The sequence below is a fragment of the Papilio machaon genome, chromosome 17 (assembly GCF_912999745.1).
Source record: "Papilio machaon chromosome 17, ilPapMach1.1, whole genome shotgun sequence".
NCBI lineage: Eukaryota > Metazoa > Arthropoda > Insecta > Lepidoptera > Papilionidae > Papilio > Papilio machaon.
In genome coordinates, this window is record NC_060002.1 from 3,001,995 (window position 1) to 3,027,929 (window position 25,935).

The 25,935-nt window shown below is 33.0% G+C and overlaps 4 protein-coding genes across 5 annotated transcripts; 2 read left to right on the plus strand and 2 right to left on the minus strand.

Annotated features, from left to right (window-relative positions):
- Window positions 1-988: 988 nt before the first annotated feature.
- On the minus strand, window positions 989-12,895 carry LOC106721480 (kinesin-like protein KIN-5C). Its single transcript, XM_014516419.2, is given in 11 exon segments — window positions 989-3,094; window positions 3,233-3,411; window positions 4,616-4,629; window positions 4,631-4,715; window positions 4,783-4,883; window positions 5,164-5,338; window positions 7,121-7,275; window positions 11,996-12,183; window positions 12,302-12,415; window positions 12,643-12,721; window positions 12,787-12,895. Coding segments are annotated over 11 exon segments (3,243 nt in total). The 5' UTR covers window positions 12,834-12,895.
- A 608-nt stretch (window positions 12,896-13,503) lies between these two features.
- LOC106721514 (isopentenyl-diphosphate Delta-isomerase 1) lies at window positions 13,504-17,035 on the plus strand. Of its 2 annotated transcripts, none has more exons than XM_014516461.2 (6): window positions 13,504-13,684; window positions 14,633-14,755; window positions 14,831-15,016; window positions 15,096-15,224; window positions 15,291-15,466; window positions 16,746-17,035. In XM_014516461.2, the coding sequence occupies exons 2-6, from the start codon at window positions 14,636-14,638 to the stop codon at window positions 16,888-16,890; spliced, it is 756 nt and encodes a 251-aa protein (XP_014371947.2). In that variant the 5' UTR covers window positions 13,504-13,684; window positions 14,633-14,635; the 3' UTR covers window positions 16,891-17,035. The 2 variants fall into 2 exon arrangements, with proteins under 2 accessions (XP_014371947.2, XP_014371948.2); XM_014516462.2 differs by having other exon boundaries at window positions 14,636-14,755.
- A 307-nt stretch (window positions 17,036-17,342) lies between these two features.
- LOC106721595 (photoreceptor outer segment membrane glycoprotein 2-like) lies at window positions 17,343-20,098 on the minus strand. The gene is made up of 6 exons (XM_014516558.2): window positions 19,889-20,098; window positions 19,581-19,737; window positions 19,305-19,479; window positions 18,525-18,645; window positions 17,882-17,989; window positions 17,343-17,682 (listed from the first exon to the last, which is right to left on the minus strand). The coding sequence occupies exons 1-6, from the start codon at window positions 20,096-20,098 to the stop codon at window positions 17,407-17,409; spliced, it is 1,047 nt and encodes a 348-aa protein (XP_014372044.2). The 3' UTR covers window positions 17,343-17,406.
- A 351-nt stretch (window positions 20,099-20,449) lies between these two features.
- LOC106721498 (peroxisome biogenesis protein 6) lies at window positions 20,450-25,670 on the plus strand. Its single transcript, XM_014516440.2, has 10 exons — window positions 20,450-21,814; window positions 21,904-22,011; window positions 22,353-22,486; window positions 22,802-23,303; window positions 23,659-23,826; window positions 23,904-24,050; window positions 24,352-24,510; window positions 24,962-25,124; window positions 25,211-25,350; window positions 25,460-25,670. The coding sequence occupies exons 1-10, from the start codon at window positions 20,692-20,694 to the stop codon at window positions 25,597-25,599; spliced, it is 2,784 nt and encodes a 927-aa protein (XP_014371926.2). The 5' UTR covers window positions 20,450-20,691; the 3' UTR covers window positions 25,600-25,670.
- Window positions 25,671-25,935: the final 265 nt, after the last annotated feature.

The window sequence follows — 25,935 nt, forward strand, 5'->3', positions numbered from 1 at the left end:
TACAAAGTGCGTTAAATGTGCCGCAAATAAAAAAGATTAAGCTCTCCCCTTCAAATAAGAAACTTCAGAAACTCTCAAGACCTTCGAAAAAGTCACTCGTCAAAAAAATTGTTATATATTGCACGTATTCCTTCAACATTACTTAGGAGCTAAGGCTTTCCTATTTTCTTGAACCAATTTGCACGCAACATTGTCGAGTCAGTCAGCGTCATACAGTTACATCTGTATCACATTTTGTCACTTTCCTTTCGAATTGACCAAATATTTGCTGGAATACCTTTACATTAACAAAGTAAAGTTTTATAAAAAATATATTTTTCAAGCATAAAATAAATCGCTACAACATGTTTATTTATTTTTGTAAAATTACAATATTATACACATCATTATATTAATACCATTTATCATAAAAACGAATGTTGTAAACATTTCTAACAGTGTAAATATGAACATTTTAATAGATACCATTTATTTTTATTTGCATGAAAAAAAAAACGCAAATGACATGAAATCAGGAAATATCATTACCACAAAACACATTATTGGAGAATTCCTTGGGGTAAGTTTTTTTTTATTAATACCTACTACTGGTTACGAATCGAAAAATAAAAGTCTAAGAATGAAAATATATTCAAAATTAATAAAATAATATAAATAATACTAGACTAAATATGTAACTAAAACATATTTAATTATTCTTTTATTTCTAACAAACGAATCAAATCAATTGTAGCATCTTCCTTAATTATAACTTTATTTCTGATGAAAATTAATACATAAAAATGCTTCACACACACATTCATTACAATATTAAAATTATTAGTATTTTTTTTCTTTTCTAAATATGAATTGGTTTCAAAAACCTTTTTCGGTACTCAAAAGCTTTTTCACAAATCCAAACGAAACTTATATCAAGCAAACATTAAACGAGTATGTGGCTTTTCTAATTTGTTCATGTTATATCTAACATTTACTTCCAATATTTCATTTATAAGGTCGAAGCATCATGACCGTCAGAAGAAATTGTATCCGTACTACAAGTACTAAGTGACTCTCTAACTACTTCCCTTCTCAAGTTTACAAGGTAATGCAAATATTCAGTAGGACTTTTGTTTGGGTGATCGCCGTAATATCTATTTAAATATTTTTCATATTCAGAAGCTGCATTTTCTAAACCGCTACAGGTCTCAATGATTTTGTTTTGAATATTGCAAAAATTGTCCTTATATTTTGTGTCCCTTTCCTTCATCAATCTATTTGATTTATTCCCACTTTGCCACGTCCAATATTTGCCTTTTTTGCTATTATTTTGTTCTGATACACTACTTGTATTAATATCCAAATCTAACTCAGTCTCAGAATCAAAGCAATGATTAAATATTTTACCATCTTTAATATCGTAGTTAGGTTGATTCTTGTGCATAGATATATTTCTAATATTACCTTTATTCCAAACAAACGATTCCGATTCTAATCTAGTTGAGTCAGATGTATCAGTATATGGGTCCAATAAATAATTTCTATTAATATTATCTTTTTTTATATTCGTTTTGTCATATTCATTATACGTAGTAAAGTTACCGGTTGAATCTTTAAACTTAATAACCCTTTTGACATCTTTATTTTTGTTTGGAGAAAGTGCAATATTGTAAGGATACGCATTAACATCTCTTCCCAAAATTAAATTTTTTATATCATTATCATCATAAACCCTTGTAGTATCCACGGTTACTCGTGGTAAAGGCAGTTCCTCATCCGGGAAGTCTTCAAGTGTTATATTATCAAAAACTTCGGAAGTTGAAACAATTTCGTCTTTTACGTTACAAGCTTTTTCAGCATTTGTTAACTCAGTGTCACTTACTTTAACTTCTTCAAGAATGTCTTTGTTATAACTTGCCAAAAGATCTGGAGTAGCATTCAAATTTTCGCTTTTGTTTTGGGTACATTCATTGTCTGATTTTTCACTTGAATTTAATGAATCAGAATCAAATGAACAGACAGGGGAAATATTTATATTTATTACTGAAGGAATTATACAACTATCCTTTGTTTGTTTGCTACTTTTACGGTTTTTGTGTAATTTTGTACATGCTGACGCCCTTTTCCTCCTTCTCGAATGGGGTAAAATTTGAGTTTGAGTACACATATTTCTTTTCAGTATAATGTCCGTCATAATATTACTGTGTTTTTTGGCTATCTTTATTATTTCCATTGTTGTAGATTTATCGTGGAAATTTAAAGAACCGTCTCCGCTTGCGACATCTTTGCACCTTGGTGTTAAAGGAATAGTTTCTGTAGCAGCATCCTTATAAAATATTTTTGTATCATTTTTGAGTATTATAAATGGCGCAAGATCGGTTTGAGCATTAATTCCTTGATCCTTAACTCGAATAACAACTCTTCTTGTTTGTGTGTGAGCTGGTATGCCTATTCTTTTCTTATTCCTTATTGCTTTTTGACTCAATTCCAAAAGGCGCTGACGAGCATTACTACAAATCTTTAATTCACTTAAATGTGGCATCGTCTTTTTATCTCCTGTGGCATCCATTTTGTTAGCTGCAGCATCCTTTTTAAATTTTGAATACAGTCTTTCTGTGACAGATGCTATAATTTCTGCTCTTTGATTGTCATACAAAATCGAAACAGGGGAGTTCTTGTGTTCGATAGCAAGTTTCATTTCTTCTTTTTTTATCTCATTATGGTTTTGGGAAAAATCAGGCAATTTTTCAGTATTTTTATCATTTAAAGACTCATCGACTAATAATACTTCTTCGGAGCAGTACTGCCTTTTCTTATGTCTCAGTGGCGTAATATCTAAAACGCTGCCGCTTTGTGTTCTTTCCAACATAGGACCGAAAAATTTGTCTACTTCTTTGTGGATTTCATTATCTATTTTTGTTTTATTATCCAAATTATTCAAAACATTCGTACTTCCGCTTACTGTTAATGATTTGGTGGAATCCGAATTTGGAGCGTCAGTTTTTGGATGTGTGGTATTCATTATGTTGCCTATTTTTGCTTCTTTTTTCAATTTATCATTGTTATTTAATTTCCAGTGATCATCATCGTACAATATTTTTCCAGATTCCGGTATCTGGAACAGAAATAGATTTATTTATGAAGAACATAATTACGATAACTGTTATGAAAAAAGTTTCTTTATTCCTCGTGGAGTTAAGAAAGTTTACATACAATTACATGTTAAAGTAAAAATTGTATGAAAAATAATTACATATCGTATATGATGTCTACTGAGTTCGGAGAGCAATTGATTGAGTTGTGCTTGCAGAGCAATCCTTGTGGTAACTCCAGCGACTGGTGCCGGCTTTGGTGTCTGCAAACGACGTGCCTGTGCCGCCCAGCGGAGTGTCGATGCCGACTCGCCGTAGCAAGCGTAACTGGGTGATACCGCTGGAGAAACACACATTCATTTATTTTTCCATATTGTAAAATGAAATAATGCCCAGTTTAAGCAAAAATAAGCATAGATTTATGGCCGAACTCTAAGATTGTTTTATTAACTTTGTTAAATAAAAAAATCAAGATTGAAAATAAGGTAATATCAAGGTTGATAATCTTTGATAAGTAATTAAACCATATTATCGATCGTGAAGTACATTAACCTTGTTTAATATTACAATCATTATAACATTTACCATGGGTTTCTGAGACCAAGATTTCTGTATAAAACATATTGTTATCCCTGTCATTATCTTTAATAAAACAGATAACAATATGCTTTAAACGGAGATTTTGGTCTCAGGAACTCGTGGTTAATATTATTCATTTTCTTCTATAAGTAATCAGTATCAGAAATTCATGTACATTTAATTATATAAGACCTCGACAGTAAACACGATAGTATCATGCAAGACTATTGTATATAAGCATATAAACAAATCAAATTTAAGTTCAAGGAAACAAATACCAAAGATTTAATGAATGCGATCTTACGAACATATTATTTGACATGTAAAAGTAATAATTATTGTAAAAATTGTGCTTGAAAAAAATGCGAATTCATTGCCCAACAATCTTTGCTTAAATAAATACAACTTTTAACAAAATTTTACTTCACGCTCGCATTCTTTAGCAATTTACTTGCCAAATTATTAGGTACGTAGTAGCAATTTTTAAGCTCCTTTAACAATTATTTTCTAACAACTAACAACGCTCAAATGTAATTATTTTTCAGAATCTCTAATATTATTATCGTGGGTTTATATTAACGGGCACATATAAAGGTGCAGTAATAATATGTTTTGTACATGTATCTTCGACAATGAAAACGCACGGTTATTATACTCTATGTGCATTCTCTTGAAAATTATTCTATTTAATATATTCTGTGTTATAAGATTTGTAAAAATAAATCTTGTTTGACCATGACACAGCGTTCTGCGTCCAGCGAACTGGTTAGAAATTATTCGCCCTTGTTGAGTGTTAACTACAAATAAATTTATTACATCTATCCTTAGTCAAGTGCATTTATTTCATTTATTTTCATTTAAAGGATCTTAGATCTAGGTTAATTAAATTAGAAAGTAAATGAAAAATAATAGTAACTTGTGCTACATATTAAAAAAAAAAAAGCTATTGTAAAATGTGAACTTACTAGCAATAATAAAATCCGCCGGTAAAACAATCTTTCAATAGCCACGTCAAAGCCGAGTCTCGATAAGGTACGAATTTACTTCTTCCACTTCCTCCGTTCACTGAAATAAAAATACAATAAACGAAATTGTTTCCAATAAGTATCAAAGATATTTGTATAATACATACCTAATGCTGAAATAACATTACTGAGTGCAACTAATGATTTGTTAATATTTGCTCCTTCCTTTTGTCTTCCTCCGCCACAGCCCTCCCAACTAGCTTTTTCACTGTAAAAATTATTAATATACGTTTCTTCATTTAAGCGTAGGTACTAATTATTATTATAAAATGTTGCCAGCATTAGTTTTATCTTTTTTTTTCAAGCTAATAAACTCAACCACAGTTTAGATATTTGTGATCCTCACCAACATGATATATTCCTCAAAGAGTAAGCCAGTGCTTGACTATGATCCCAACTGGTATTAAGTGGTGATGTAATCGAAAGACTATCGCTTGTTTATTAAAAGCCTATTCAGTTTATTGAAGGCACTTATTACATTGCCTCACCTGCCCGCTAAATCAGCGAGGTGCAGCGTGGCTCGCGGCGTGGTAAGCTGCAGCAAGGCATGCGAGCGCGAGGAGGCGGGATTGCGGCGCGTGGCTGCCGTGCGTCGCCGCCGTGCGCCCTCGCACACCAGCGATAACAGAACGCCCACGTCACGCACGCACACGCGACGGAGGTCTAGCCAATGCATCATGTTTGAAAAATATACCACGGCATCCATCCATACAAGTACCTATCAGTGTCTTATCATTGGAGAAGGGAAAACGCTATAAGGTTTTTGAATCAACAAATGGCACCTAAAACAGCATAGAAATGACTATTTCCGGGTTAATATGGTGTGAACATGTCGCGTCATGAAAAGTAAAAAAATATTGGAATATACTGACTTCCTTTTTAAAGTGGTTAATCGTATGCTTTTTTAAATACTAAGTAAGCAGAGTGAGTTGTAAGATTCGAAAGAACATCATAAATATTATATACGACAATGATTTAACCTTAGGGAAAATAGAAATATCATAAGTTTTATGTCAAAGTCGATTAGCTATAACACCTGTGAACGACCGCACTATCTAGTTTTTAATCTGTTAACAATGTAAATACACATTGCACACATTTACTTAACATTGAGGCGTCTTTTGCGAAAGTCGGTACAATCAGTAATCGTTAAACGTAGTCTTCCTTGAGCATCACAACCTAGTTACGCCATTAGTTGTACAAAGTATAAGGGTTATTTTAGAATGTTATAGTTGCAGTACAATATAACATAATAACATAGTAATATTCAACTAAGGGATTAAATTAACCGAATAAATGACAAACATCTTCATAATTACAAAGAAACATAATTATTATTTTGCAGGATACAGTGGGCACTGAACTTGACTCAATTAAGCTCGTGTAGTGTCACGTGAAAATTGCGAAATATTTTAATGTCACTAGTTCGTGCGAATGTTTCAACGACAGGCCTTTAGGAGGTCGTAGAAATAAGAACCTCCAACATGACCTTAAGTGATATAATTGATGTTAGTTTCCAACACACACTAAATTACGGATTACTATATGGCTTATTTGATTACTCACATCTTAACTTTATCCGCTACTAGCTTTTACCCGCGACTCCGTCCGCGCGGAATAAAAAATAGAAAACGGGGTAAAAATTATCCTATGTCCTTTTCCTGGTTCTAAGCTACCTGCCCACTAATTTTCAGTCAAATCGATTCAGCCGTTCTTGAGTTATAAATAGTGTAACTAACACGACTTTCTTTTATATATATAGATATTTCAAACTGAACTCTATAATTTGTGTGGTTTTTTAGCTTTCATCTAGATAAAATCTTCCTCATAGATTCCTCATAAGGCGTTGGTTGCGTAGCGTGAGTTTACCGCTTATTGCCATTAAAGATAAAATACCGAGTTAAGATATTCTATGCAAAGAACAAATGTGACTATTGCATTACAAAACCACAAGTAACGCCATTATGTTATTGTTAGGCGTACCACGTAACATTAGGTGAACGTCCTACTTGTCTAGTCATTTAATGATGCAAAAATATACGTTTACGTCATTACTACGTCATCACAATACTCTTATCACATTTCTCGCTCTTAGATTTATATTAATTATATTATATTCAACTCATTGTGGAGGCATAAATACTATTTTGATGGAACATAAATACTATATTTGGGAGGGCATGAATTTATAGTAGACAATTTTTACCTTATTAAGTCAGAGGTATCAAATTGACAGACGAAGGTGAAGCCTAATAAAGTAATTTAAAAAAATGTAGCATCAAATACCATTAATTTCTGTTTTACGGACAGCCGGCAGGTGATGTTTTGTCCTCCTCTAACCCAAACTAATCTATTTTGATGTTTGTAATTTTTGACTATTTTACGGCGGCTTGATTTTTGCAAACGCTATAACAAATGTAATAAATATAGTCTAAAAGTACTTACTCTGTACGTATGGTCCTTTGGTAGGATGTTCTCTGACGCGCAGGTCCTTCCGAGCGTTGCCCTTGCGTCGAGGCAAAGAGCCGAAGGTGTCCACAGCTGGTATCACGTCGCCCGCCAGTAAGTCGTGCACTCGCTCGTTGTATATCTCCAAAAAACTATACGAATTATAACGTTATCATGCAAGCGTTAGTGACTTCTTAACAAATTTACGACTACAAAAGAACTCGACCTCACACAGATACAAAATGAGTTGTCGATCTTCAAACACCTAAACAATCTGTACCAAATGGTTACACCTTTTGAAAATGATTATTTAATTTAATTGATAAACAACTGAACGGACCATCACTATTTAATCCTAAATCTTGGTTACTTTCGTACATTAATTAAATTAAAATCGGTTAATTAAATTAATTTAAAACTTTACAACTTTACTTGCTGAGAATTCATTACTTCTAATAAAGCGTCCTATTGCAAACTAATTATAATACTAACTTAAATAATCGCAATTGTATACAGATGGAAAATATTTTATAACAATAACAACTCACACAATACGTTACGTAATTGAACAATGACCCAATAAAAATTAGCAATATTGAATCAGAGATGACCTTTATTGGGGATGATTATTACAAACAAACTATAATATATCTACATAAGGTCATTATTAGTTATTATTATAATTTGTTACATAATAGTGTAGGATTTTTAAAAATAAAATTCGATGACTTTAAGATATTCACTTTATGTAAGTTCAAAGAGAAGTAGATGAAACTCTGAACAAAATTATAACAAATTCATTTATATAAACTCAAAATTTCATACAAATTGAAAGTCTTTCACCAATAGAAAGTTCTTCTCTCAAGTACAGCTAAATAAAAAAGTTAATTAATTCTCTACTTTAGACATATATTTAAAAATAACTTTTATATTTGTGTTAAGTTTAAATTTTATTACGACAACGACACTGACTTTGGTTCGCATCGAGTCTGCTAAGAGTAAAATTGTGAAACAAAAACTAGATTTGCCGCAGAATGTCACACGTTTCACAATATTGACCGCGAACGGACGCGTATGCTGTTAACCTTAAGGTCATTACAATATAGTAATTAAAGATATAAAATATATGCTTTATGTATAAAAGTTCTTTAATGGAGGCCATCCTGATAAAAATATTTTAACACAAATTTATGTTCAGAATACAATTCCTCTGCAAAACTTTAATGAAAACTTTAGTATTAGTGTATAATAGTAGTTAGGAAAATCACATCAGTAAAATATTTAAAACAAACTATGAATCTGACAAGTTATTAAACAAATTTAATAGCCACAAAAACAGATTTGATAAATGAACGTAATAATATTCGTAAACGATTGTTTAATAAACTTCTAACGATTAAACTTTGTGTTTGCGCTTTATTTGAAATTTTGCAAGAAACTAAATAACGACCTGACGAGGGTACCGTTTAGCTAAATTAGTCTATTTTACGCCGACAATTGAGAACAAATTACGGCAAGGTAAAGCCTACGCTCAAATGTAGCTGTCATCGTGCTCCATATTCAATCTTTTGACACATCGCTTTTAAATCGACTGTCAATAATTGATGTTTCTGAAGAAAAAAATGGTTATTGTGAGAAAACTATAAAAGATAGATATATGCTATCGCGGACTTTTATTTAGGACATTTAAAGAGCTACAATTCGTCCATACATCATTTTTATGTAGGTCCTATAATTTAGCCTACGTAAGCGCTGAAAGCAAAATTGTCCCTAATTTTAGCAACAAATTTTGAAGCTAAATTCAAAATCTACTAGCCTTCTAGTTATTTAAAAAAAAAATGGGACCCATCTGCAAGCACTTCCTTTCGATTAAAATATTTTTTATCAAAATCGGACCACCAGGGGCGGAGTTTCGCGGTAACACGCATTAAAAAAAAAATACAGTCGAATTGATAACCTCCTTCTTTTTGAAGTCGGCTAAAAAAACTCGGAAATCTCATTTTACGTTAATGTTTCACAAGTGCGAACTTAAAGCCAAGGATATATTTGCGATACTCAAATTCGTTAGTAATTGTAACCATGACCTAATTAGTGCAATCGACAAAATTATTTTGTGCTTTTACTGTGAGGAGAGAAGAGTAGTAACTAATTAAAACTTGTTTAAAAAAATATGGTTTAAGTTCTATGCGGCGGCGAGGCAACGGCGAGTGTACGCCGTAGCGGGACTAGGAGGGCGAAGAGTGGAGCAATGCGCGTTAACCTTAATACTGCGATTTTATTTTGTATAAATGATTACCAAGCATATTCTATAATTTCAAAGGAACAATAACCTTAATCAAAACAAACAAAGTCTTTTGTGAGCCTTTACAACGATGAATACAAACAATGCTAGGTTATAAAACGTTAAGCAGACGATTTCGTGAGGGCTGGTGAAGACACCTCGACATTATTGTCTCAATAAAAAAGACATTCGTGTCTTTCACACTACTTTATAACTTCAAAATTTATGTATTTTTTTTCTTCATAAAATATTAATAATTCCTTCTTATTGGTATGATTATTTGTAGTTTGTAGTATAGTGATATTAATTAAAAACGTTTTAATAAGTTAATCCTTACTAGTCATTACTATATATAATATTATAAACGCGAAAGTAACTCTGTCTGTCTCACTTTCACGCCAAAACTACTGAACCGATTTAAATAAAATTTGGTACACAGATAGTCTAGATCTGAGAAAGAATACTACTTTTAACGCGGAAAAGGAGTTGTAGGGGCATGAAATGGTGGAAATTTATATGAAAGTGTTTTTATTTTTACAACTAGAAGCTTATTTTTTAGGCTGTTAATTTGATAATATAAATAAATATGATATTCAATGTTCGTAAAAGTTTTACCCTCAAGTGTGTAAAATAACAAGGGAATGGGAGATGAAAATTTTGTATGGCAATATGTAAGATTTAGGTGAATGTTTTTTTAATTTTTGTTAAAATATTTTATAATTTTAATTAAAATAAGTAGACTAAGTAATTAAAAATCCTACCCGAAGTCGAATTCGCGGCCACAGCTAGACTAATTAATAAAATAAACATGCTTTACAACTTTAATAATTTTATTTTATTAAATATAATTACGATCTTAAACTGATACTAAATTGTAAAAATTAACCCAAAGAATGATTTAAATCAATCAAAATATTTTTTAATAATCAAAGATGCATACTGACAAAATAATATTTATTTCTTTATAAACCTAAAATATTCTTAATTTAAAAATTAATAATCACGTTTTAAATTTTAAAAAAACTTACTATATCGCCGGTAACACTTTAGGGCGGGCGGCGCGGTGGCGCGTAGAAGACTGAAATGATGGGCGCACGTGATCCGAGCAGAAGCCCTACTAGTTAGTTCTATTGGACATGGCAACCTCCAACCCCACGCCACCTTTTGGTCACCTTCTATGACTTATCCACACACTTCAGTTACTTATTCATTTGTAATTCATTGCAACCTTTTACTTCACTGTCATATTTTTTTAATGGTTTTTGGGACCAAAATAAAAAAACCGCGACGAACACAGAAACTACTTACTAAGTTTTTTTTTAATTCCACGCGGATTTTCACTGGCAAAAACTTATAAAAAAACAAAAGATTTTATTGTTGATTCCAGTATTAACTCAAGCTTAAGAAAAAAAAAGCTCAAAACAAATATCAACGAGTCGTCTAGACTATTTGACTATTTTCATGGACGAAACTGGTACGCATTACTAGTTGATGTTATGTACGTTATAGATACGAGTATATAACTGTACATAACAAACAGTATGTACTATTAGGTTATAAAACCATGTAAGAAGATATCGGTAAGATAAGCTAGGGTAGTTGCGTGGTATAGTGACCTTGGAGGGCAGAAAGTTTGTTCTCTGTTTATTACTTCATTCTACTTTTATCGACTACGACTGCCCAAAAAAGTAGGTGTTTTTTTCTTAATTGGCTAAGTTTTTCGCTTTACGTCGTCGATTATTTTTTATAGTATTTCATTTAAACTTGCTAATAGGAAGTATTAGTTACAAATTTTTAAATATTGCGCAATTTTTCAAGATGATTTTTTTTTAATAATCGCATACTTTAAGTTAGTATACGACTAACTTAAAGTTAGGACAGTGCTGCTAAACCATATGTAGAAGTTAATACCTCTCCTAAATGCACTAATCGTCTATCTTTACATTTATAAATTACCGTCTACTAAAAAAAGTCGACAGTTGAAATCAACAATTGTTTAAGAAAAATCGCTCATGTGTCCTTCGTCTGTTAGAAGTTCAATAATCCCTTAAATACATATCAATAGATTCATAATTTTTGCCACTGTGGTAATAAAATAGATTCATCGAACGAACTAACATTTAAGTAATAGCGTACTGTAGTTTAGTATTCTAAATACAAGATAAAGAAAAGTAAATTGTTTTCGAAATACAATGCATATAGTGTGAAGACGCTATGGTTATTGTTGCAGCGCACGCGATGCCCGTGATCTACTCGTATCTACATATTGCCGTTCAATGGTAATTTAATGGCGCCGGTAATCGTTTTATTCAACACGTAACATACGTTATTTTTTTCTTTACTTAATACGTCTAGCATTCACTCGAAACATGAACAGCGCCTGATAAAAGGGTACAACTAAATTTTTGTGCCAATACTTCTATGGTTGAGTAATCTCTTAAACATTATGAAAATTTGAGACATACCCTCTTTGTTGACATTTTTCCGTCATGCCAATGTTTTGCATTTATAATAAAAACATATTTTTTTTAATTAAATTGTGTTTAGATTCACAGAGGAAAGGTTTTAATCATGCTCAAAACGTAATTTACCTGACATTAATATCAACGGGCTGTTCATCGCCCAGAGCACGACAAAGACGTGGTATCAGACCAGGGTTTGACTCTGTTCCCATCATGGTATACGTCTTTCCAGTTGCGCTCTGACCATAAGCAAGCACGCACGCAGACAAGCCTTGTGACATGCTCGCCAACACTCCTTCTCCGATAGTTTCAAATACCTTTTAAATTAAATAAAATGTATTTATTACAACCTCTTTCTTTGTCTCACAAAATGACATGAAAGGTCTAAAACAGTCTTTACTAATTGTAAATCCTGTACACAATATAAAACTTTACCTTTTCTTGGGTAGCGTACTCATCATTTGTTTTGTGGCAGGAGCTGTCAAAAGTAAAATCGGCGTAGTATGGCCGCACACGCTCCCTGCTGTCGCCTGCGCCTGACGTATTTACCTGAGCAAAGTTGCAGTAATGAAAATGTATAGAGTACCAACGACTGCTTAATTAAATAAAAGGCACATAATAAAATATTAATGAAACAGTACTTCCGTTTCCGTTTTTCATATCTTTTTAGTGTATAATAAATAGTCTATAAATAAAGAAAATTGTTAGATAAAACAATAACTATCCATGAAATTAGTAAAAATTACGTATTTGTGAAAATAACTTAAAACACTTACTTTTATATTTGTTATTGTCACTGTTTTCACTCCGCTAACACATACAACCGCAGTACGATCAATTTCCGATTTAAGTTCCCTGAAAAAGAGTTTATTAATATAAAACATATATTCAACACAATTAAATGTAAATAATCAACTAACTTATCAGTAAACGGTCTGATTCTTATAGCTAATTTTACTTTAGCCATGTCAACAAAATGGAAACAATTATATGTAACGTATTCGATGATTTTAAAACAAACGTTTTATACGAAACCGCGTTCTATAAGGGAAAGTATATTCGTCAAAGTTACAATCTTTCTATGTTTGTCTCACGAAGTTATTTTTAACTCAGCGGGAGGGGATTTCCTGCGTCTGTTCTGCGATCTTAAATTTAAAAATAAGTTTCCGGGATATATTAATTTGGTAAAATTATTACATAGGTTTCAATGCTGAAGAAGAAATCTTATGGGTAGACATCATCAGGACATACTACATTCGGCAAGGGACATGTTGATAATTATAATAATAAAACATCCGTTTGCTACGTAATTAAATTCCTTTAATAAATTCAGTCGGGTACAAAATGAAATTAAAATGTCTGAAGCAAGATTAATACATTGGAAACTCTAGAGTATAAGTTCTTGGTTTTATTCAAAGATATATAAATAGGAAAAGATAAGAATCGTTAAATACTGAAGACATAAATAAAGCCCCAGGTAATAAGAATAAATGTCACAAACCCCTACATGAACATCCCTATTTTTGTTTTTATTTTAACCAATGTTGCCAGATTAACAAATGATGACTTCGACGGCTTAGACAATGACATTGACACTTTGCAATTGTCTCTGTCCAATTTTTGTGTCTTATCTTCTAGTACGAAAGCAAAGTTTTTTATTATAAGAATACTTATTACAAGAGAATACATACTATACTCTTTGCTTATTACTTGCTGCATTACATTTGTCTGTGACGGTTTTCAGCTAAATGTTTACTTCTTCAACCGCTATTTAATGAAGTGTTATTGAGATAAGAATCGGTGTTATAATTAAAAAAGGTATGTATTTTACATGTAGAAACAACTCGATTTTTTTAAGACTTTTAGTACCCATACTACTTAATTATCGTTTCTGTATTCCGTTGTAAACTTTTATTTTTATTACATTGCAGTGGTCGAGAAATTTCTAATGCAAAAGTTATAACAACTTAATTAAATAAATTTGTTGCTTACGACTATGTGAACGTAATTTATCACTCGTAAAAATATCAAACGTAACCTCTGCCTGTGTTTCTTTTTTACTTTGGGTGAAGCTTGGTAGTTTCTAAATACATGACATTTTATTGACCTCAGTTAACAAGTTATCAGTCAGTTTTTTCAAAGTGTAAAAGTAAATGTACTGCTAAAGTTCTACTACAATTATAGTTATAAAGTTATAGTTTTACAGCACTAAACCAACCACCTTTTTAGAAAAAAGTTATTTATCTTTACATCATGTATTTATGAATGTCAGAAATCAAATACAGTTAAACCTTGATAAGGGAGAGACATTGTCTGGTTCAGGCAGACAACCTTCATAAGTAAGAAACACAGTAGAGAAAAAAATCTCTTTAAGCAAGAACAATATCGCCCTAGACTCTCTTTTATCCAGGTTCAACTACATTCTTTTTTTTTCTTCAAGCATAAATCATTCTAACTTTAGTGAAATTAATCTAAAGCCGGAGGTTTTTTTACAATGTAATACAGGACAATGAAATTATGTGAATTCCAAAGAACCAGATCATCTATCTTTTAAGCATTACCACTTCTAAACAAGTTTAAAAATATCCTAATGTTGTACTTGGAAATAAATTATTCTTTTCAAGATTTATCATGCAATCTAACAATTATCTTGCTCAATCAGATTCCCATTGTTGCCTATTGTTATGTAAAAACTAATATTTCAAAGAAAATATATATTTTTTTATTTGAGTTAAACTTTTATTATTCACTTGTTAATGTTCATAGAAGATGCTCGTAAGAAATTTATCACGGAGGTTGTGGAGCACAGTACGATATGAAAAAAGGTTTCTGGCTTCTGATCCCGCAAAACCACAGCCTGAAACCAATAATGGGGTTGAACAAAATCAGGTAAGTGTATGAAATGAAATGTTTGTTTCTTCCAAGTTCCAATTTTTCTTTTTTAATAATTATTTTATTGTTTAGGCTGAAGCACTAGATAAAGACATATGTCTGTTAGTGGATGAAAAGGACAACTTTATTGGTACAGCAACAAAACGTGACTGTCACAAAGTGGCTGCAGATGGTAGTGTGTTGTTACACCGTGCCTTCAGCGTGTTCTTATTCAATAAACGTGGAGACATGCTTCTACAGAGAAGAGCCAGTCAAAAGGTATAACTAACAACCTATATTTACATACAACTTTAGAAATTAACTGAGAATTGATGTTGCTAAATTCCTAATTTTTTAGGTCACATATCCAGATTATTACACGAACGCGTGTTGCAGTCACCCGCTGTACATAGATGATAAGCCTGAAGAAATTATAACAGCAGCAAGGCGTAGACTAAACTTTGAACTGGGTATTCCTCTAGATCAGGTATGAATTAAAAAGTATTATTGTTGACTTCAAAATTTTCTTTATGTATTGTATTTATTAAAACAGATGGATCCAGAACTGTTCACGTTCCTCACTCGTGTGCACTACCATGATCCGGGCGATGGCGTTTGGGGCGAGCACGAGATAGACCACATCCTCTTCTTCCAGAGCGATGTCAAGGTCAAACCCAACTCCGACGAAATATCCGAATATTGCTTCGTACCCAAGAATGAATTCAATGCGTGAGTTTGCTTCTCATTTTTAGATTACAAATGATTTAAAAAAAAACCTGATACTTAACAATCGTGAAAAAAGCTTAATTTTAGTCCTCTTTCGGAAGTGGATTTGACGGTGCATGGGAAGGGAACATATTCCAAAGAAAGAGAAAACTTTCCCTTTTTTTTATAGCACAAGGTGGCAAACGAGCAAACGGCCACCTGGATTCGCCCCAATAGCGAGGCGACCGTTGCCCATAGACATCCGCAAATGCAGATGCGTTGCCTAGCTTTAATCAACGGAAAAAGGGGACGCACAGAAAGAGGATATTTCTCCTTCCTATGTATCCTATATCAATTAAAGGTTAGGATGGCATCTACAATTGCGGATATCTATTATCAGTGATTACTTCGCTATTTCGGCGAAATAGGGTGGCAGCTTGCTTGTCACCTTATAAAAAAAATATGTTTTGCATAAAGAGTTACATGATTAGTTCTTTCATATGGCCGGGTTTCAACTTTTCTTATTTGATGAGTTTCACACGAAAGTATATTTAATACTCTCCTTCCTTGTAGCCTTGATTATAATTTTGTCGTTGTAATAATGAAAATCCATGTTACAGATTAAATTTCTACCAATTTATCTTACAGTACTATTTAATGGATAGCATATTTCATTGTGTCACGACCTCTAATCAAGCGATAACGAATTTACATATTATTTGAATACACGCACAAAAATAGGATAAAAAAGCCATCAGATCGCATTTATTTCAACACTAGTTATTGAATAGATAACATCATGAAACTACGCAATGTCTGATTCCGTAGAATAGCACAAATCAAGATGGGCTAACTCTTTAGGCTATCGTAACATAGTAATATTCCCTGAGAAAACATACATTGCAGGCTTGTTATACATGATTTTTTGTAATTCGACGTATTAGAAGGTGATAGAGGTGGCTATTTAAGTTAATTTAAATACCCATTAAATATTGTATGTAAGTTAAGTTACATTTTTGACTTATTTTGAAAAAAGCTAAAAACACGTGATATAATCAAAAAATATTTGACTTTTGCATGATGTAATATGTGTGTTAAAAGATCGCAAATACAAACCTCTATCACGACTTTAGGTAATTACCAATAACGTTGTATAACCTAGGACTTAGGTTAAGACCTAAGACGCAGTAGTACAGTAACAATATACATCAAATACTTTGTAAGTACAAGGTTACTTGTATCAATTTGTTCAACAAAATATTTGATGTATACAACGTGTTTTTATGGCGTCAATGTCTTGCAGATTTATTCCGACACTTGAAGGTCCATTAACCCCATGGTTCAACATGATCCGCCGACATCGCCTGAAGCTCTGGTGGGATAACTTGCACCGCCTCAAGGAACTCGCAGAACCTGACAAGATAAACAAGTTCCTAAACGAAAAGTAATTGTCAATATGGCGGCAAAATTTAGATTAGAAAAAAATTATATATCTCTATTATTCGTAATATTAAGGACCTGGCATTTCTTAGGTTTTCTGGATAATTTATTTATAATTTCATTATTCAATAAAGTATTCACGTTTTATTTCTATCTACCTTCATCTTTGTGACGTCTAATTTTTCATAAGAGTTGTATATATTAAAGAAAACGGTGCTTGATGATGTAATGTTTATATTTCTTCAATTTTTTTTAATTACACCCGATATCAAATTAAACGCTTTAAAAAAACAACCATTCAATTTGCATACAATATGTTCCACAAGGACCCAATCTAGGTCATGTCACAGTCAGAATCTTGAAGTTGACTTAGATTTTAATCCTATTACAGGCGAATTATTCTTGCTTCTTTTCAAATAGTAAAAAAAAAAATAGTGGAAAAATTCCATTTATCCTTTGGAATCATAAATTTATCGCAGGGTAAATCTTTTACTGTGCAATAAAATGCATTGAATGATTTAAAATCATTCGAAAATAGGTTTCAATAACTCATCTGAACTGTCCGTGGAGCTCAAGTATCTCCGCAAAGCCGGCTGCGAGCTGCCCGTCACCCACTGCAGTGTTCGTGTCTGTTTCGGCTTCTTCTTTCTAAACGCCTTCCTTCTTGAATATACTGTCTGCTGTATCTTTGTATCAGTCGCTGAACGAAGAAGATAGGCGTAGCAAGTTATTTGATTACCACAATGCAAACCGTTTTTATAGGCAGTGTGCAAATAACGTACCGCGATCACTTGTAGAATCTAGAAATTTAATTATCAGATATCCTAGAAACTAGAAATAAATATAATCTATAATTATAAAGATTTAAAAGTTAATAGATTTCATCTTAATCCATTCTTCGTTAAACGATTTACTGAGGATACGATTTCTATTAGTCGGTTTTACAGACAAGTTTTTATTTACTATAATTATATACACCTTGTAGTTATTAAAACGAACCATTGTTATAATGATCAAGGACATCACCGCATTAAACCTCCACGACACCGACATCATCTCGTATATTAATTTCTCTTCGCAACCTTCTGACCATATCGTTAGTTGTTTCTGTAAGTTGTGACGCAATCTTAAGTATATTCAACCGAGATAAAGTTTTTTTTACGGAAAGTATCTCAAATGTAACTTATGTAACATTTGATGTTCATGCCGACAAGAAAACTGTACTGTAGGTAAGTTATTTCGACGGAAAAAGTTCGTAAAAAAAAATCCTAATAAGGATTGTGTTTCTCGATACGACAATATTATGGAAGTAACGTCCCAAGGCGAGGCTCTAAGGGAGCCCTCGAGCCTAGTCTCTCTTCAACGAGATTTAGGCTAAGCGCCATGTGGGCTTGGCCACCTCAAGCCCGGTGAAGCTGTAAATGCGTCTTCAAGGCTAACGGTGATTACACAGTCATAAAAAATGTGTTTTCAACCATGGATAACGTAATAAATAGAAGCTTCAACGTCTTACAATCATTTTAGATTAGAGTTCAAATTCATTAAGACACAAATACGACCCTTATTATAAACATCTCGTACTATGATTTACTCTTACAACTTCTACATTTTTTCCTGATTGGAAGATAAAAGGTAAACGAACCGCAGGATCGTATTTATAAATAACTCCTCTATGTGAAACGCCGTGGTGTATGCAGGGAGACATTACGTCCTTGGAGCAGCAACTGTAGGGGACGTTGTCAGCGACGAACCTATTACTTGCTCTGTAAATTAGCAGTAAAATATATTAAGGTAATTGGCCCCATATATTGCAAATTCGCCATAGCAGCTTGACACGGAAACTCGAGTACCACGACCTTCCAAAATAAGGCCATTTAGAAGATTTTAGTATTTATCTGTTTAATCTAAGGAATTAAATGTAACTCAATCATAACAATAATTATGCCCGGTTGCCTCCCTCTTCTTTTATAATGAAGCAAGAACATAAAGTTCAACAATTTGGAAAGAAGGTAATCAAAAGTAGTTAGACAAGTTTCTAATCGCAATAATCAATACTAATTGATATTTAAGTGAAAAATTCTTTACTGCAATTATTCTGTTATTAATAGTTTCAGTAATTAATGGAGGTAGATGAAAAATTAATAGTATGATCTAAGTTCTAAAAAAAATTTGTCGGATGGGTCACAAGGTTTAGACTAAGCGCTAGACATGTGTAAATCAGTTCAAAATTTCAGGTCACATAGAATTGAGCCGTTGAGCTACGGCTCAACAACTAAATTGGTAGCTCATCGCGATAATACCTATTGTAACTATGTGGGCCGACGAGCCCTGAGTTGCTAAGTGACTCGCAGTTCGCAGCTGGAAAATCATCACAATATGCAAGTACAAATATAACTCAATACAGGTACAAATGTTCCCTTACACAGCGTTAGTAGCGACACTTTCTTCGGTGGTAAACCAAGGAATATAGAACCACTCCTGATAGTCCACGCGACCACAGCAGCGGAATCTCGTCTGAAGCCTATCTATTGCTACTTTCGAAGGCAAGTGACTTGCGTATCTTAACATAGCTTTAGTTATTCCTCCTTTGATCTTAGCTACAAAAAGAAAACATAAGACATTAAAGAAAATGTTTTTTACGAAATAGGACTATAAGAAAATGATACCATTTACACAACATAGCGCTAATCATACTTACCTCGTAATATAGTCGACTGTAATCCAGAATAAAACATTATAGCAAGAAAAATAAGGATCATAACAATCAAGGCCCAGATATAGTAAAATAAGCCATTGGTGACATTGTATTCCCTTTTCGGTAACCCTGCCTTAAATAGTTGATATAAACCATATAGCTGAAACCAACGAGCGAAAGCCCTTAAGGCAGCTACAAGATCAAGCGAGCTAATATTTGAATATCAATTTATAAATTTTATTAAACAATTTAACGTTGTTAATTCTGAGGGCAGAGGGGATGATAGAATTAGATTTAAGAATTACCCTTACCTCAATAACGACTGCTATTATAGATCCACAGGCTATAATAACAGGAATCGCATTACCGTCGGGCCAGCATATTAGATCCAAGAGGGTTCCCTCTTCACTTCGTATTCCTTCTGATGTGTTTACTAACCATATTAAATAAAAAATTACAATTGGCATGCAAGCCATTAGAAGCATTCTTACATTGTTAAAAGTCGCCCACGTTACATACATGATTAATTCTAATTATTAAGTACGTAGCCGTTTATTTCTTAGATAATGATTTTATGTTGACTTTTGACAAATACTTTACGGCAGGTTTCTGTATTGAAAAAAATCGTTTTAATTTATAAATAAAACTAGCTCTCGCCCGCGACTTCGTCCGCACAGGATTAAATAACGTAATAAGTAGCCTATTATGTTCTATATCTGTGCCAAATTTCATCAAGATCCGTTGAGCCGTTCCGGAGATACCTTCAAACAAACATCCATCCATCTAAACATTCGTATTTAAAATATTAGTAAGATGTACCACGAAATTTAGGCAACACTGAAATGATTTGACAGTATTGGGTTTTTGACTTTGACACCGTTATCAGTTGTATTGTTTTAGCTTTTATCATTGTTGAGTAGACCGTATTGGCTATTTTGATAAATTTAACGCTAATGACATGATGTTTTTACTAGATCTAAAGCTTTTATCAAAGTGTTATCAAATATCAGCGTACTAAATAATTATCTGCATTAAGTGAAGTCAAGACACTGTTTAGAATTAGTTGGACCGAGAAGTCGGCGTAAAAAAAGATTTGTGTGAACTTTAGCTAAATATGAACGAAGAGACTTTCTTTAAGTTATGGGTGATAAAATTTTGCATCAAAATCATTTATCCAAAATTAAATCCATACATTTTCCTCGTTTACGTAGCAATTAAATCAAATTATTACTTTCGCAATTGTGCCTTTAATCACAACAGTATGAATAAATTTACAATGAAGACAATACCACATTATATACTCAAATCGATTTTTAAAGAACAGACAAATGAAGACATTTTAAATGTTAGTCTACACAAGTGTATATTCATCTCTCAAGCAAATTTTATTCAATTGTGTGTTGAAAACATATTTTATAGAGACAATGGACTGCTATGGGTCACATTAAAACTAACTCCAGAAGAAAAACAGCATTATGAGGAAAAGAGTATGAGGGAAAATTCAAACATGCTTTTTAAATATAATCTAAATTTAAAAACTTCAGAAATTCACAACAAGCTATGGACAAATAGTAAAATAAATAATAGTGCAAATTATAGAGTAGTGCCCATCACTTACTCACCATATGTACATGGTAATACTGCTTTAGTTAGTGAGAATGAGTTTTTCAACATAATATCATGTATGGGTATAAATAATACTGATAATCTTGGAATTTCCCTACATCCTGTTCCTGCATTTGAATGTTCTCCAAAAATAGCTTCTGCTGCAGAAGTGTGCCTAATTGTGAATGATTTTGATCTGTCAAATGACTTTATTAAAGAGATCTTAAGCAATCATTTTGAAGAACCAAGATTAGTAAGTGAAAATGATTTAATCACTATAGAGTTAAGTCCATTAATAATGGCAAAGTATCATTACAAATATTTAGATTTGGTTGAGAATTTGGGTATGTTACATTTTAAATGTGTAAAGATTACCAGTGACATTAACCCAGCAACAAATGCAAGAACTATGAAGACCATTGACAGTGTTGTAAAAGCTTTTTATATAGTAAAAGGAGTTACACAATTAACTCTGGGAGAAAACATACACTCAACAAAGCCAAAATATAGATATTTTAAGCCACAGATTATATATAATAATTTGAATTTGATGTATTCATGTCCCACGGGTCTGAGGTCAAAGTTTAATCAGATACAGGATGCAGTACATCCATTTTTGACAGGAGAAATAAGTAATTAACTTTTTGGGAATTAAAAAATTGCATTGAGTGAATGTCAAATTATAAGAACTAGACTGATGATATGTAATATTAATTCGCAGATGAATTGTCATCATCTCTGTCCAGCCCCATAATTCCTATGTTCCTAGTTACTGGCTCTATTGGTTCTGGTCGACATTTACTGATTAAAATATTAGCAAAATACAATGGTAAGTATATTTATAAGATTAACTATCTGTAGTCCGCAACTCCGTTCACGCGGAATTAAAAAACAAATAAACATAATAAGTAGTCTATGTGTTCTTCCAGAATATGTTCTACATCTGTGCCAAATTTCATCAAGATCCGTAGATACTGGAGACCTTCAATGAAACATTTATCTATCTATCCAACTATCTAAACATTTTCATTTATAATTTTAGTAAGATCGTAGCAAATGTTATAATACATCTGCATTTGCATAGAACATATTAATTACAGTAGCTGACAAATAGAAATTCATAAACATAATTTTTAGTAAACTCATGTTTATATATTAAACAATTTTCAGGAGTGAATTGTTTGCAAGCTGACTGCAATGCTCTACAGAGCTCTACAGCAAAGCAGACCGAGAGTAAAATCAGTCAAACTATACAAAAAGCTAAAGCCGCCGCTCCTGCTATTGTACTACTTGATAATTTTGAGGTAACCTAGTAATTTTGATTATATAAAAAATTGCATAGCATAAGTAATGTAACAACTGTGCTCAGTTTGTTATATGATCATGAACATGCTATGTATTTAACACAACTTTCATCAGTAATATGGGCAGTTGTTTAGATTAAATTATAACTAATGCTCATAAGAAGTTTTAGAATGTAAATTGGGACAGATAATATATGGGTCCTAAACCATATTAATAATATTTAGTAGTAGTAAAGTTAAAAGTATATATGTATTGAATTATTCAACTATTTGACACTCCTATTTATATGCTTGTGAATGTTTACTTTTTTCTAGGTGTTTGCAGTTGATCCGGAGAACAATGAGGACCATAGAGTAATGGAATATTTTATGAATTCAATAACAGATTTGTATGAAAACTATACAAAACATTCCATCATTTTTGTAGCGATCACCGATAAAGTTGATTTAAAACCGAATATAATGCGAATGTTTCTTGATAGATTTCACTTGCCGAGACTAAATGTTGAAAAACGATATGAAATGTTGCAATGGTTTGCTGAAGCTATGCAAATTAAAATCAGTGACAGTGATGCACAGACTAAATCAAACCATAGTATTAACATAGAAGATCTCCCTGATTTAACTTTAAGTAAACATTCAAAAGAAATTCTGCAAAGAGTGGCATCTAAAACTGAAACATTTGTCTATGGAGATCTAGATACACTAGTACATTTTGCTCTTAGAGAATCATATATAAATCAACATAATCATAGTCAATTAGTGCAGGATCCTAATCTACAGATTTTGAGAGAAGAGGATTTTAATTCAGCATTGGGTAATTTGAATTCTATTGATAACTAGCTTTTACCCGCGACTCCGTCCGCGCGGAATAAAAAATAGAAAACGGGATAAAAAATATCCTATGTCCGTTTTCTGGTTCTAAGCTACCTGCCCACCAATTTTCAGTCAAATCGATTCAGCCGTTCTTGAGTTATAAATAGTGTAACTAACACGACTTTCTTTTATATATATAGATAGATTAACTTTTGCCTTCTGTTTGGTGGCCATAGGATTAATAGTTACTTTTTATGTTACCATATGAAGTCAGTTACGATTTTATTACAAAACTTTAATATAAATGTAATTACAAATTAAAATTATTGATCAAATGTTTTTTTTTCTCTTTTTAGAACAAATCAGAAGTCTTCAAAGTCAACATTTGGATGCACCCAGAATACCAAAAGTTTATTGGGACGATATAGGTGGCTTGGAGAAACTTAAAAAGGAACTTTTAAAAACTATAGAGTTTCCAATTAAATTTCCACATTTGTTTAAAAATTCATCATTAAAACGATCAGGTATTTTACAGAGTTATGATATTCAATGCAAAAACAAAAATTACATGAATAATTAATATTTTATCTTTATTCTTCAGGTATATTATTGTATGGTCCGCCAGGATGTGGTAAAACTCTTGTAGCCAAAGCGGTCAGTACAGAATTAAACGTCAGCTTCCTGAGTGTTAAGGGGCCTGAGTTACTCAACATGTACATTGGACAATCTGAAGAGAATGTTAGAAAAGGTGTAAAGATATTTTACAGTATTACTAGCTGTCGCCCGCGACTCCGTCCGCGCGCAGTAAAAAAAAAATGGGAGGGGGGTTATGAAAAATAGATGTTGGCCGATTCTCAGACCTACTGAATATGCTCACAAAATTTCATGAGAATCGGTCAAGGCCGTTTCGGAGGAGTACGGGAACGAAAACTGTGACACGAGAATTTTATATATTAGATTGTGTTAGACCCTTTTTCCACTGGCACAGCCGTTACCGTTAAAGGTTAGTTTTGGAGTCTTAAAAATGAAGTATAAATTATTTATTTAAGTGTTTGAGTCTGCGCGTGCGTCGTCGCCGTGTATAGTATTCTTGGATGAGCTGGACGCGCTGGCCCCGCGGCGCGGCGCGGCGGGCGACTCCGGCGGCGCCAGCGACCGCGTGGTCAGCCAGCTGCTCGCTGAACTTGATGGTGTCACCAATGGAGAAGGTAACATTGAATGATTTCTCTTTTTATTATATAACTAGCTGTCGCCCGCGACTCCGTCCGCGCGCAGTTAATAAGCTTACACGTTCGTAGATTTACCATAGCAGCGCCATCTATTGATTACTTATTCAACCCAGTCGAAAGGTATCGACATCTGTTAGAATCATTTGGAGTTAACAGATAATTGTGACTGTCAAATAATTAGCAATAAATTAAAATTGCGACTATAATTTGAGATTTAAACTATCCTATCTCTCAAGTTGGATCGAACTGCACATGGTGTGCGAATTTTATTATAATCGGTTAAGTGGTTTAGGAGTTCATTGAGGACAAACATTGTGACACGAGATTTATATATATTAAGACGTGCAACTTTAACTATTGAACTAATATACTTTGGCTAATCAAATCTACTTGAAATAGACACAAACAATTCCATTCTTAATTTCTATAGATGCAGAAACATCAAGCTTTGTTTTTATAATGGGTGCTACAAACCGTCCGGATCTATTGGAACAGTCATTATTGCGGCCCGGACGTTTGGACAAGCTGATATACGTCGGCCCCTACTCCGGAACGCAAGAGAAGACCTCTGTGCTGACAGCTTTGTGTAGAAGGTAAGATAAAGTCACTTGATATAATATAAACACTTTTTTTGTATCTTTCTATGTGAGCTTTAGCTTTTTTATATTATTATTGTTAGTTACAAGTTGCGTGGTGAAGTGAAGCTGTGCTCTGTGGCGGAGGCGTTGCCTGAGCGCTGCACGGGCGCAGATCTTATGCAGGTGGTTAGCACCGCGCGTGACGCCGCCGTGCGAGGTCTCGTGCACAAGATTAATACAGGTATGTGCTGCTTACACCCAAACAATAAAACACCTTCATTTAAAGTATTTTTAACTGTTTGGTTATATATTTAAGTTAAACATAATATATGATTGTATTCATTTTACAGGATTGGTGAAGGAAACCGATTTAAGCCCTGACTCTATAATTCTTGGGGTTTCTGAACTATGGCAGGGTGTGGAATCATTCCGTCCGTCTGTGACTGAAGAGGAACTGGCCTATTATGAATCACTGCAATACCAGATGTAAAAGAAATGGGCTACTATAATATACGACTATTCCATTCCCGGGTTGTTGATTAAATTAAATATCTGTTACATGACCAAACTTTGCATGTTTTATTTAATTAAACTATTATACTACACATAATCTATAATCATAATGTCCTCATGGGAAAGGAAAATGAATCCTAAGTAGGCGTAGGTGGCGCCAGTTCCATGAGTCTGCTGTCTGTCATCTGTCAATATTTTTATGTTATTCTTGCGTTTTAGTATTCCATAAGGGAACGTACCCATACTACGTGACCCGTTTAGGGGGGGGGGGGGGCGGAGTCTTTAAAATACTACGGTCAGTCACGGGAGGGGG